At 60.1% G+C, this 12199-nt stretch overlaps 1 protein-coding gene across 10 annotated transcripts in view; it reads left to right on the forward strand.

Annotated features, from left to right (window-relative positions):
- Nucleotides 1-12199, forward strand: part of FARP2 (FERM, ARH/RhoGEF and pleckstrin domain protein 2) — a 95368-nt gene that overhangs the window by 74094 nt on the left and 9075 nt on the right. For all 10 annotated transcript variants that reach the window (XM_072797056.1, XM_072797054.1, XM_072797061.1 and 7 more), the window contains 6 exons: nt 773-951; nt 2078-2167; nt 2433-2566; nt 2977-3058; nt 5363-5600; nt 7992-8122. In XM_072797056.1, the coding sequence (XP_072653157.1) occupies nt 773-951; nt 2078-2167; nt 2433-2566; nt 2977-3058; nt 5363-5600; nt 7992-8122 (854 nt within the window). The remainder of the gene's footprint in view (nt 1-772; nt 952-2077; nt 2168-2432; nt 2567-2976; nt 3059-5362; nt 5601-7991; nt 8123-12199) is intronic.

Below are 12199 nucleotides of genomic sequence, written 5' to 3' on the forward strand. Positions count from 1 at the left end.
ACTCTGCTACAAAGATATCTTTAAAACTTGCCATATGGGTGACCGATGCCCCAAAGAAACGCGTAAGAAGTGACCCTTTAAGACTTAACTCTTGATGAGAGAATCCCTCTGCTGGGAAACGTGTGACGGACTTGGCCTCCGCAGCAGCCGCCTTAGAACCAGCCCGAGTTCTGGCTTCTGACTGGTCAAAACCCAACATTGTTTTAAGAAGAAAAAAAAAGTATTTGTTACGCGACATAATTCTAGAAAACGAATACAAAACTCTCATTAATAAAAAATTGAAAAAAAAACAGAGAAGTAGAAAACAGTATGGTGAGTTCACATGAGGGAGTCTTTTTCAGCAGACGAGGAGCGAGTGTGCTAAGTGCTCTCCTGTGTTCCGGGGGTGTCACCCCGCATCCCGCCCCACGTCCCCCCCCACGCTCCACTGCTCCGTGACGGTGCGGGAAGCACCCTGTGACCGTGCCCTCTGCCTCACGGGCCTCGTGCCGCTCGTGTCTGTCACAGTCGCATCTTCCGTGGACAGAGGAGAACCCTTAGACACGGAGCCCGGGTGTCCGACCGCCCTGGTGGGACCCGGGAGCCGACTGGCCAGCCGCCAGCCTGTCCATCTCACTGCGTGTCGCACTGAGACTTGGCGTGACCAAGGCTTTGCCACCACGCCTCCCGGCAGGCAGTCAGCTGATAGTAGGGCGCCATGAGCACTGGTCTCTGGCCAGCGTGGCGGCCCTTTCTCATTTCTTGCTCCATCCCCTGCCCTGTTTGATTCCAGGCCTTTCCGCGGAGAGTCCTCAGCCTTCTCCCTCCACCCGGAAGAGCCCACCGAGCCTGAGCCCCGCGTCTCGGGTGACTCTGGGCCTGACCGGGCAGGGCTCGTCCCCCCTCCTGAGCCCTGCCCTTAGCGACGCCGGTGGAGTCAGGACGGACGGCGAGGAGGAGCCGAGACACAAGGTGGGCACCGCCCCAGCAGGCGGCTTGCTGCTGGTGGGCCTGGTCTGCAGGGGAGCCTGAGCGGGCAGGGCCTCGTGTGCGCGGGTGGCGCTGGCCCCCAGTGGGATCTGCCCGCAGAGCCACCGCCACCTGGGACTCCCCGCTGCCTTGGCGCAAGGGTGGGCTTCCTGGTTCACATAGCGGCGGCTCCTGGCACCTGGGGTTTCAAGCGGGCACGTGGGCCTTGGAGCGTCCTCGGCCTCCGCCCTCCCTCCCTCCCCCCCTCGTTGGGGGGAGGCCTGGGTGCTGAGGGGGGTGCCCAGGGCCCCCATCTGGGGGCTCACGGCTGAGTGGGTCTGGAAGGAGGTTCGGGTGGGCCGGGGTCCGTGCTGGGGCTGTCGTAGGGGGAAGGGGACGAGTGAGGCGTGTGTGTCTAGGGGGGAGAGGGGAGGCGAGGCCCGCAGGCTCCTCCACGCGCTCAGGGTCGGGAGCGACGGCAGCACGGAGGCTGGCGGGGAGGATGGCGCCCATCACGCGGCCACCTCCGCTCCCCAGGTAGGACCAAGGGGCAGGCTCCCCGACGCCTGGGGACCAGCGTGGTTGGAATAACGGGCTGCGGGCTGCGGTGACCCGGCGGCGGCGGTCCCCCTGCGTGGACGGGGGTCCCCGAGCAGCGAGCGGGCCACTGGCAGATGGGGGAACACGTTGGCCTGTGTGGGTCTCCTGAAGGGGCCGCCCACGAGGGGAGCCGAGGGCGCAGACGGGGCGGGCGAGCTGCGGCGACGGCGGGGGCGCTGCGAAAGCCCAAGAGCTGCAGCACAGGCTGACGTTCGCAGGACGATTCCTTCACAAAGAGGAACGTAGGGCGCCTGGGGACTCCGGTGGCGGAGCGGCTGCCTCGGGCTCAGGGGCCCGGCGTCCAGGGCTGAGTCCCGCGGTGGCCCCGGCCCGGCCCGCGGATGCGCTCGCACAGCCCACCTCACAAGCCGCACGTAAAATCTTTCTTAAAAAAATAAAAAAATAACATGAGAAACCCTCGTGAGGCGGCTCCGACCGGGTTTCTGGTTTTACTCGGAAGGAAACCCCTCGGGGAGAGCGCGGGGAGGTCGGCGGTGCCCGCGGGCGCTCACGTCTGTGCTTCTTGCAGGGCCCGGCAGCCGACGAGGCCTACTTCATAGCGAAGGAGATGCTCGCCACAGAACGGACGTACCTGAAGGACTTGGAAGTTCTCACCGTGGTATGAAAGCTCAGCCCTTGATGCGGCCCCACGCTCGGGGATCTCCGCGGCAGCCACAGGCCCCTCCCGAGCAGCCCAGGCGCCTCTCTGGCCTCCTCACCGCGTGGCCAAGGCCGGGGCGCTGCGGTCGCCACGAGCGTCCGTGGGAAGCCTCCGCCCCGGATTGCTTCCTCCGTTGTGACAAGAGCATTTGTGGTCCGCGGGGGCACAGTGTGGCGCAGGCCCGCAGGGACCGGGCCCCGGTCACCGTCCGCTCTCCCCGCAGTGGTTCCGCAGCGCTGTGGTCAGGGAGGACGCCATGCCCGCGGACCTGATGACCCTGCTCTTCTCCAACATAGACCCCATCTACGAGTTCCACAGACGCTTCCTGCGCGAGGTGGAGCAGAGGCTGGCGCTCTGGTAACACCCCGCCCCGGGCCCCAGGAGCTCCGCCCCGTCACGCCCGGCCGCTGTCCCCGTCCCCAGGAACTTCCAGCTCCAGAAACTAATTCGCAAGCACCATTGTTCCACTCAGGTCTATTTTTTAATCTTGTGGGAGGAGTAAGCCTGTAAGAGCGCTTAGTTCATCCTATCCCGGGAGAGAGAAGTAAGTTAAAGCAGGGGACCCCTCTTTTTGCTGTCGCTGTCGCCTCTGCCATCTGTCAGGTGGTCCGGGTGTTACCACTGTTCCTGTCAGATGCGGGCCCTGCCCCTCAACCATGTCCTGCCTCTGTGGCCGTGGCTAGGGCAGCCAGGCACGTGAGCATCCCTCAGAGCACGGCGCACGCGCTTACATAAGGTTTTGACCGTAGTCTCCCTTTCTGCTCCAGGGAAGGGTCTTCCAACACCCATGCCACAGCCGGTCACCAACGAATCGGGGACATCCTGCTCAGGAACATGCATCAGTTAAAGGTAGTGTGGGTTGGTGCGATGACTCCACAGCTGACAGTGCAACCTCAGCATTCCCCTCAGGACAGCGGCCCCCGTCAGGATAGCGTTACCCTCAGGACAGCGTTGCTCCCCCAGAGCATTTTTTCTCTTTAGGACAGTGTTCCCCCTCAGGACACTGTCCCCCTCAGAGCACTGATGCTCAGGACAGCATCCCACCCCAGGACAGTGTCCCCCTCAGGATAGCGTTGTCCCCAGAGCAGTTTTCTCCTCAGGACGGTGTCTCCCCTCAGGACAGCGTCCCCCTCAGGATAGCATTGCTCTCCAGAGCAGTTTTCTCCTCAGGACAATGTGCCCCATCAGGTCAGCACCTCCCTCAGGACAGCCTTACCTGCAGGACAGCATTGCTCCACCAGAGCATTTTTTTTCCCTCAGGACAGTGTTCCCCCCAGGACAACATTCCCCTCAGGGTAGCATTTCCATCAGAGCAGTTTTCTCTTCAGGAGGAGTGTCCCCCTCAGGACAGTGTGATGTTCAGAGCAGTTTTCTCTTCAGGACAGCATCCCCCTCAGGACAGTGTTCCCTTCAGGATAGCGTTGCTCCCCCAGAACAGTTTTCTCCTCAGGATGGTGTCCTCCTTGGGACAACATCCTCCTCAGGACAGCATCCCCCAAGAAATGTCCCCCTCAGGACAATATCCCCCTCAGACAGCATTGATCTCCCAGAGTAGTTTTCTCCTCAGGACAGCATTCCTCTCAGGACAGCAATACCCCTCAGGACAGTGTTCCCCCCAGGATTAGCGTTGCTCCCCCAGAGCAGTTTTCTCCTCAGGACAGCATCCCCCTCAGAACCGTGTCCCCCTCAGACAGCGTTACTCCCCCAGAACAGTTTTCTCCTCAGGACAGTGTTCCCCTCAGGACCCCGTTGCTCCCCCAGAGCAATTTTTCACCTCAGGACAGCACTACCCTCAGGACGGTGTCCCCCCTAGGACAACATTCCCCTCAGGATAGCGTTTCCATCAGAGCAGTTTTCTCTTCAGGACAGCATTCCCTGAGCAACATCCCCATCAGGACAGTGTCCCCCTCAGGTTAGCACTGCTCCCCCGGAGCATTTTTCTCCTCAGCACAGCATTCCACTCAGGACAGCATCCCCCCTCAGGTCAGGGTCTCCCTCAGGATAGTGTTACCTGCAGGACAGCAGTGCTCCCCCAGAGCAGTTTTTCTCCAAAGGACAGGGTCCTCCTCCCAAGAGCATTCCCCCAAAGACAGTCTTACCCTCACAGCGGTGTTCCCCTCAGAGCAGCATTCTGCTCAGGACAGTGGCCTTTCCTCCGGGACAGTGTTCTCCTAGGAACAACGTACAGCGTAGGGTTCGCTTCTCCTCAGCTCAGGGTTCCCCGCAGGTCACCGCTCCTAAGGGGACAGCTTTTCCCTGAGGACTGCGTTCCAACTAGACTGTAAACCGTCAAGACAGGGTTCCCCTCGGCGGAGCCTCCCCCTCAGGACAGCATTTCCCTCAGGACAGCGTGAGAGGAGGTAGCATGTGGCGGGCTCACACTCCCGACGCCTGCTCCTCCGGGAGCCGCGGTGGGACGTCAGCCTGCGCCGCCCACTCCGCGTGCAGTTGCTGCCGCCCTTGCCGGGCTCAGCAGCCGCGCGGGATGCGCAGAGCCTGAGCTGGTGTTGGGGTTTGTGTCCGCACCCCTGCGGGCTCCTCAGGGAGAGGGGCCGTGGGAGCCGAGTCGGCAGCGCGGCGGAAGCAGGCTGGCCTCTCGTTAGGACCGGGCGTCACGGGGGTCGCCAACGAGGGGGCTGGCTGTGGCTGGGCGTCCCGGGCAGCCCCGCCGGCCCCGCGCGGACTCTGGCTTCCCAAGGCCTCGCGCCCCCGCCGGGCCTGTGCCACCTCCCGCGGGTGCAGGCCCCGCCCCCAGAAGCGCGAGCCGGAGCCCAGGCTCCTCGGCCTTCTCAGCCAGGTGGCAGGTCAGCCCTTCTATCTCCACGGCGGCTGCGCGATTTAAAATCAAAATCCACCCAAGTGTTGGCGATTGTCGTCCCCAGATGTCGTGCGTGATGTTTGTAAAACAAAGGACTTCACGTCGAAAGCCCCGGGAGGTGGGGAGGGGCTGGGCGCTCGGCGTCCGTGGGGTGTGCGGAGTCGTGCGCCCCGAGCCGGGCCACAGGAACGCGGGGGGGGCGGGGGGGGGGGCGCCGCGGTCCCGCCTCCGCCTCACGAGGGCCGCTCCAGCCCGGGTGCTGTGCCCCTTGGGCTCTCGGGCTGGCGCGTGACATCCCCGCGGGGACGCCGCTGAGGCCCCGTGTGCGCCCGCAGGACTTCACCAGCTGCTTCCAGAGGCACGACGAGGTCCTGAGCGAGCTGGAGAAGGCGGCCCGGCGCGGCGGGAAGCTGGCGGCCGCGTGCAGGGCCTTCGAGCTCCAGAGGGTCTGCTACCTGCCCCTGAACGCCTTCCTGCTGAAGCCCGTCCAGCGCCTGCTGCACTACCGCCTGCTGCTCAGCCGGCTGTGCGGACTGTACGCGCCCGCGCACCCCGACTCCGCGGACTGCCGGGGTGAGCGTGGGCGCCCGGGGCCCTGGGTCAGGAGGCGCCCGGCGCGGGGAGCAGGAGTGCGAGGCTGGGCCCCAGCGCGGCCGTGCTCGGGCCGGCGCGGGGCCGGTCGGTCTGTCCTTCGCTCCGGCACTCCCGGCCGGGCCGCGTGTGCCGCCCTGGGAGGTCCCGGGAGTGTCCTCCCGCTGCCCCCCCGCACCGGGCGAGGGCAGTGGCTCAGAGCGACCTGCTGGCCGCAGACATTTCTGTCCTCAGAGCCTCGCCTCTAAAACAAACCCTCGGGCCGGGACGGCCTGTCGGGCCATCGTCACACTGATGGCCTCGGTCGTCACCTGCGGTGAAGGGACAGATGGGGCCTGGCTGCGTCCGCCTGTGCCGGAGGCTCCTGCTGAGCCCCCCCCCCAGCTGGTCCCCCAGGCCCGGAAGGGAGCAGCGGGGTTCGTGGCGGGCCGTCTCGCGGTGACGTCCTCCTCCGTCCTCCTCCTCGCTCTAGACGCGGGTGTTTTCTGGTTGCTGGAGGAGGACGGGCTTGTCAGAGACGCCTGCCCGGTCCCCGGGCTCCCCAGGCTCCGGCTGGCGGCGGGAGGGCGCAGCGGGGGCAGAAGGCTGGGCGTGGCGCTCGCCTGGGTTCCCCGCAGGCCGCTGAAAGCCCCCGCAAGGTGGTTCCTCAATGTGCCGGGGACATCGTTCACGCAACCTCGTTCGGCCCCGTGGCCCAGAGGGGTTCGCGTCCGAGCCGGCGTCCGCAGAGCGCCGGGAGGGCCCAGGGGGCTCGGGGGCCTCCCGCTCCGCAACCCGGGGCCTTGGGGGCTGGAGCTGGAAGCTCCGGGCAGGAGGCCGCACCTCGAGTTGGGGCCCAGAGAAGGGGTCTTGTCCTCTGGTAGGCTTCCCAAGGGCAGCGCGTGGGCGCCAGTCGTGTGGGGGCAGCCCTGTGGCCCCGATGGTGGCCACCGTGCCACACGTCATCTACAGGGGAATGACTCGTCAAAGCACGTGCTTTCCTATCTGACTGTCCTCCCGAGGCTGAGAGGAGGCAGGCGTCCTCGCCCTGCCGGGAGCAACCAGCCGCGGGGGCAGAGCCGAGGGGGCGGGCTTCCCCGCTGCGCCTCCTGCGAGCCCCGGGTCCGGGGCGTCCGTGGGTCCTGGCAGGAGGAGCGCAGATTTTGAGTGTTCTAGCAAGGAGACAAGGTGCGCTCAGAGCACGCCGGTCAGCAGCTGCCCGGGTGGCCCGTCGCGGCGCATCCCCCTTCCCGGGGTGAACCTTCATGGGCACCCCGGGCCCGCCAGGTCAGCACCCGCCCCTCCACTCGGCGGGAAGGACAGATGTCCCGAGACGCGGCTGGCTGGGCCCTTCACGGCAGTAGGTGGTTCCTCCCACAGAACCAACGGGGCTGCAGCCCGGCCCGGAGCTACCCAGAGACCGTCCCCCTCTCTAGCAGCTGTGAGCGTCCACGAGTGACCGCAGCATGCGCCGAGCAAGCCCGGGGTTCAGGTCACCTGCAGGGAGCACTTGCTGCAGCGGCAGCAGCAAACCGGAGATGGCCGTCCCGGGGGAGCCAGGCTGAGAACGGGCCTGGAATTTTTTTTTTTTTTCAAAGATTTTATTTATTCATGAGAGACACGGAGGGAGAAGCAGGCTCCCTGTGGGGAGCCCGACGCAGGCCTCGATCCATGATCTGAGCGGAAGGCAGATGCTCGACCACTGGGCCACCCAGGCGTCCCTAGAATGTTCTTTGAATTTTTTTTTAAAGATTTTATTTATTCATGAGAGATACAGAGACACAGGCAGAGGGAGAAGCAGGCTCCGTGCAGGGAGCCCGACGTGGGACTTGATCCCGGGACCCCGGGGTCATGCCTTGAGCCAAAGACAGACGTTCAACCACTGGGCCACCCGGTGTCCCACGTTCCTTGAATTAAAACTGCCTTTTATTTATTTATTTTTTTTTTATTATTTATTTAAGTCACAGACAGAGAGAGAGAGGCAGAGACACAGGCAGAGAGAGAAGCAGGCTCCATGCACCAGGAGCCCGATGTGGGATTCGATCCTGGGTCTCCAGGATCGCGCCCTGGGCCAAAGGCAGGCGCCAAACCGCTGCGCCACCCAGGGATCCCTAAAACTGCCTTTTAAAACGCCGGTTCCCAAGGCAGCTGGCTGGCTCCGTGGTGGAGCATCTGCCTTCGGCTTAGGTTACAGTCTCCGGGTCCTGGGGTCGAGCCCCGTGTTGGGCTCCCGGCTCGGTGGGGGTGACTTTCTCCCTCACCCCTGCCCAGGTTCACTCGCTCTCTCAGATAAAACCTTTGAATAAGTAAGAGGACAGTTCCTGTCACAGAGGCGTGGGTGGGGTTGCCCGTGCCCACCTGCCCGCGCCTGTGCTGAGGGGCCTCTCCCCACAGACGCCCTCCAGGCCATCACAGAGGTGACGTCCGCACTCCAGCACAGCCTCGCCCGGCTGGAGAACCTCCAGAAGCTGACGGAGCTGCAGCGGGACTTGGTCGGTGTAGACAACCTCGTCACCCCGGGCAGGGTGAGTGACTTGAAGAGAGTTTTGTGAGACGGTCGCTTCATCGCTTGGTGCTGGTGTGGACGAGGTGTGCTGTCGGTTTCTGGTGTCCGGGGTCGCGGCTCAGCACCTGTACGTGACCCTGCGCCATCTAATCCCACCACCTGTGTCACCCCACCCCACCCAACCCCGTGACCTCAGTGTGTCCTCCAGAGTTTAGCGTCTGTTTCTTGGCCTCTTTTCTTCCTTGGTTCGTTTGTTTCATTTCTCAAGTCCACACGTGAGTGAGGTCACATGGCACGTGTCTTTCTCTGACTGGCTTATGTCCCTTGGCGTCGCCCTCCGGATCCGTCGGTGGTGATGCAGGTGGCGAGGCGCCGTCTAACGGCTGAACAGTGTTCCACCGGGCACACTGCACACCTTCCTCCCCTCCTCCCGCCGGACGCCCGGCTGCTGGGGGTAACGCGGCCGTAAACGTAGGGGTGCAGGGGCCTTTTCAAATCAGTGGTTTTTTCAAGGTTGGGGGGGAAATACTGGCAGGGTGATCACCGGATCACGCAGTCCTTCTATTTTGAACTTTTTGAGGAACACCCACCCTTTCTCCAGGAGGCTGCACCAGGCTGCGTACCCCCAACACGCCCGAGGGCTCCCCTTCTCCACATCCTCGCCGGCACCTGTCGCCTCTCGTGTTGGGACTTTAGCCGTCCTGACAGGTGCGGAGCGATGGCTCATATGGTCTCGGTCTGCGTCCCTGATGCTGAGCGATGCTGAGCATCTTCTCGGGCGTCTGTTGGCCTTCTGGAGGTCTTCTTCGGAGAAACGTCTCTTCTGTCTTTTGGCCATCTTTAATCGGATTATTGGGTTTTTCGGTGTGGGGTTGCAGAAGTTCTTTGTGCACCTGGATGCCGACCCTTTATCAGACGGGTCACTTGCTACCCCCTCCCCTGCCCCCCGGCCGTTCCCTTCCCTGTGTGGAAGCCTGTGCTGATGAAGTCCCAGAAGTTTCTTTTTGCTTCTGTCTCCCTCGCCTCAAGAGAGCCATCTAGAAAGATGCTGCTAAGGCTGACGTCAGAGAGGATGCAGCCTGCGTTCTCTTCTAGGATTTTTATGGCTCGGGTCTCACATGTAGGTCTTTAATACACTTTGAATTTATTTTTCTGTTTGTGTAAGAAAGTGGCCCCGCCCCGGTCCATTCTCCTGCACGTGGCCGTCCAGGTTCCCAGCACATTTGTTGAAGAGACTCTTCATCGCATCGCACATTCTTGCTTCTGTTGTCAAAGAGTAGTTGACCATACAACTGTGGGATTATTTCTGGGTTTTCGGTTGTGCTCCGTTGCTGTCTGTGGCCGTCTCCGCGGCCGGGCCACACTGATCACCGCGGCGCTGCGGTGTAGCTCGCAACCTGGGGTCGTGCTGCCTCCGGCCTTGTTCTCGTTCGTGTCATTGCTTGTAACTGAGACCTTAGTGACCTAGCACAGGATTCACGGCGCCGTTGGTGGTCTCCAGTGCATCCACAAGGCTGTGCCATCATCACCAGTAATGACGGGGGTTTTCAGTCCCCCAGAAAGAAACCCTTTCTCTCTCTCTATTTTTTTTTATTTTATTTTTTTAATTTATGATAGGCACACAGTGAGAGAGAGAGAGGCAGAGACACAGGCAGAGGGAGAAGCAGGCTCCATGCACCGGGAGCCCGACGTGGGAATCGATCCCGGGTCTCCAGGATCGCACCCTGGGCCAAAGGCAGGCGCTAAACCGCTGCACCACCCAGGGATCCCCCCTTTCTCTCTTAAACCGCTCCCCGTCCCCCTCCCCGGTCTATGGCAGCTACTAGTCCACTGCCGGCGGATTTGCCTCCTCTGGGCCTTTCCTGTAAGCGGAATCACGATGTGGCCTTTCGTGTCTGGCTTCTTTCGCTGAGCATCGCTTTCCAGATCCATGCTGTATAGGTCAGCACCTCCTTTTTGTGGCTGAATCTGTTCCATCCTATTCACTTCTCAGAACAGGATTTGCCAATACGTCCTCCCATGTTGTGGGTTTTTTCACTCTCTTGGTGGTATCGTTGACAACATAGAAGTTTTATTTTTATGAAGTCACATGTATCTATTTTCTCTTGGGTCGCTGGTGCTGTAGGTGTCACAGCTGACACGCCACTGCCTGGTCCACAGTAGGACGATTTACCTCTGTGCTGTTTTCTTCCAGGAACTTTCTATGTTCAGCTCTCGTGCTTAGATACATACACCAGACTCTGTGTATCCGGCCATCTGCTGGCGAACGTACGCTGGGGCTGCTCCCCTTTGATGTGATTGTGCGCAGTGCTGCTGTGCGCATCTGTCCACGGGTCCTTAAGTGAATGTGTGCTTTCAGGTCTCCTGGTAGATGGACTGGAACTGCTGGGTCACAGGGTAATGAAGTTTGACATTTTGAGAAACTGCCAGTTTTCCAAAGTTACTAGGTAATTGTACATTCCCACCAGGAGCGCGTTGGGATTCTGGTTCCTCCATATCTTATCCCTTTGAGCCATCGTGGCGGTGGTGGTCAGTGGTATCTCAGTGTGGCCGTGATTTGCACTTCTCAGATGGCCAACGGCATGTTTTTTGTCGTGTGTTTATCAGCCACTTGGAGCCTTCTTTGGAGAATTGCCTATTTAGATCCTTTGCCCACCTTTTAATTGTTGCCTTTTTTGCTGTTGTGAGATTCTTTCTTTCCTGGACACCACTTACCAGAACAGGATTCGTAAATAGGTCCTCCCATTTTGTGAGTCATTTTTTCACTTTTTTTTCCATTCTTTTTCTTTTAAGATTTTATTTATTCATGAGAGACACAGAGAGAGAGGCAGAGACATAGGCAGAGGGAGCAGCCTCCATGCAGGGAGCCTGATGTGGGACTCGATCCTGGATCCCAGGATCACACCCTGAGCCCAAAAGCAGATGCTCAACCACTGAGCCACCCAGGCATCTCCCTTCATTTTTGTTTTTAGTTTCTTGTTTTTTCATTTTCTCAATGGTATCATTGACAACACAAGTTTGTGGGTTTTTTTGTTTTTTTTTTTTATGAAGTCAAATTTACCTATTTTCTCTTGGGTTGCTTGTGCTTTAGGTGTCACAGCTGACATGCCACTGCCTGGTCCATGGAATGACAATTTACGTCTGTGTTTTCTTCTAGAAACTTCGTATGTTTCAGCTCTCATGTTTAGATTTGGTCCCTTTGTAGTTCATTCTTGTGTGGAGTGAGGTAGGGCTTCCACTTCATTTTGTCCCACGTGATATCCTGTGTTCCCAGCACCATTTGTTGAACTGTCACAGACACAGATGTGCAAGGTTTTCGACTCTCAATCCTATTCCACGGATCTACACGTCTACGCTGCTTACTTTGTCACTAATGCCTTTTGCTTTGAACTCAGTACTGTCAACATTAGGAAACCATTTTAAGGGTTGCATGGGGATGTTTCCTGTTTCAACACAAACATACATGTATTAGAACATGGCTGTGTAAGTCGTGTTTCCACGTTAGCCTTGTTACAGAGTGAGGGTCGTGAGCTCAAAGAAGTGAGCTCCACTGAGATGTACAGGAAGGTTCTGACCTCCCGGAGTTAGGGCTTTAGTTGGGTGCCAGGATAGCTCCATTTCATTCCCCTCCTTGACCATGGGGCTCGGAGTGGAGCTGCTGGCCGGGAGCCCCCGGAGATCGGCAGGGCTCTCGTGCAGGAGGCTTCTCCTAGCGTCCCACCCCGTGTTGTAGATGGCGGCCCCAGGGAATTGTCACAAAGGGGACAAGGAGAGTAGCCACAGAGCAGGGTTCAGTGGGCTCTCCGTGTGGCCCGGGCAGGTGGCTCCACCTCCGTGACATAGATGGTCTTGGGGCAACAAGAGGACTGGCATCAGCGGCCTGGCCCAGTGCTTGCATGAAGTAGCTGGTATGACACTTGCTGCCTTCGTTGTTTTTAGCTGAACTCTCTAAAGTCCCATCTTTATAACCCAGGGCCCCCGGGCTCCCTGTTAAATACGTGCGTCAGGCCGAGACAGGAACCACGCTAGTTACGGGAGCAGAGGAATTTAAGAACGAGGGCTGCTAACTAGGAAGGAAGCTGATGATGAGGTACCA

This window comes from Canis lupus, chromosome 24 (assembly GCF_048164855.1).
Source record: "Canis lupus baileyi chromosome 24, mCanLup2.hap1, whole genome shotgun sequence".
Classification (NCBI taxonomy): Eukaryota; Metazoa; Chordata; class Mammalia; order Carnivora; family Canidae; genus Canis; species Canis lupus.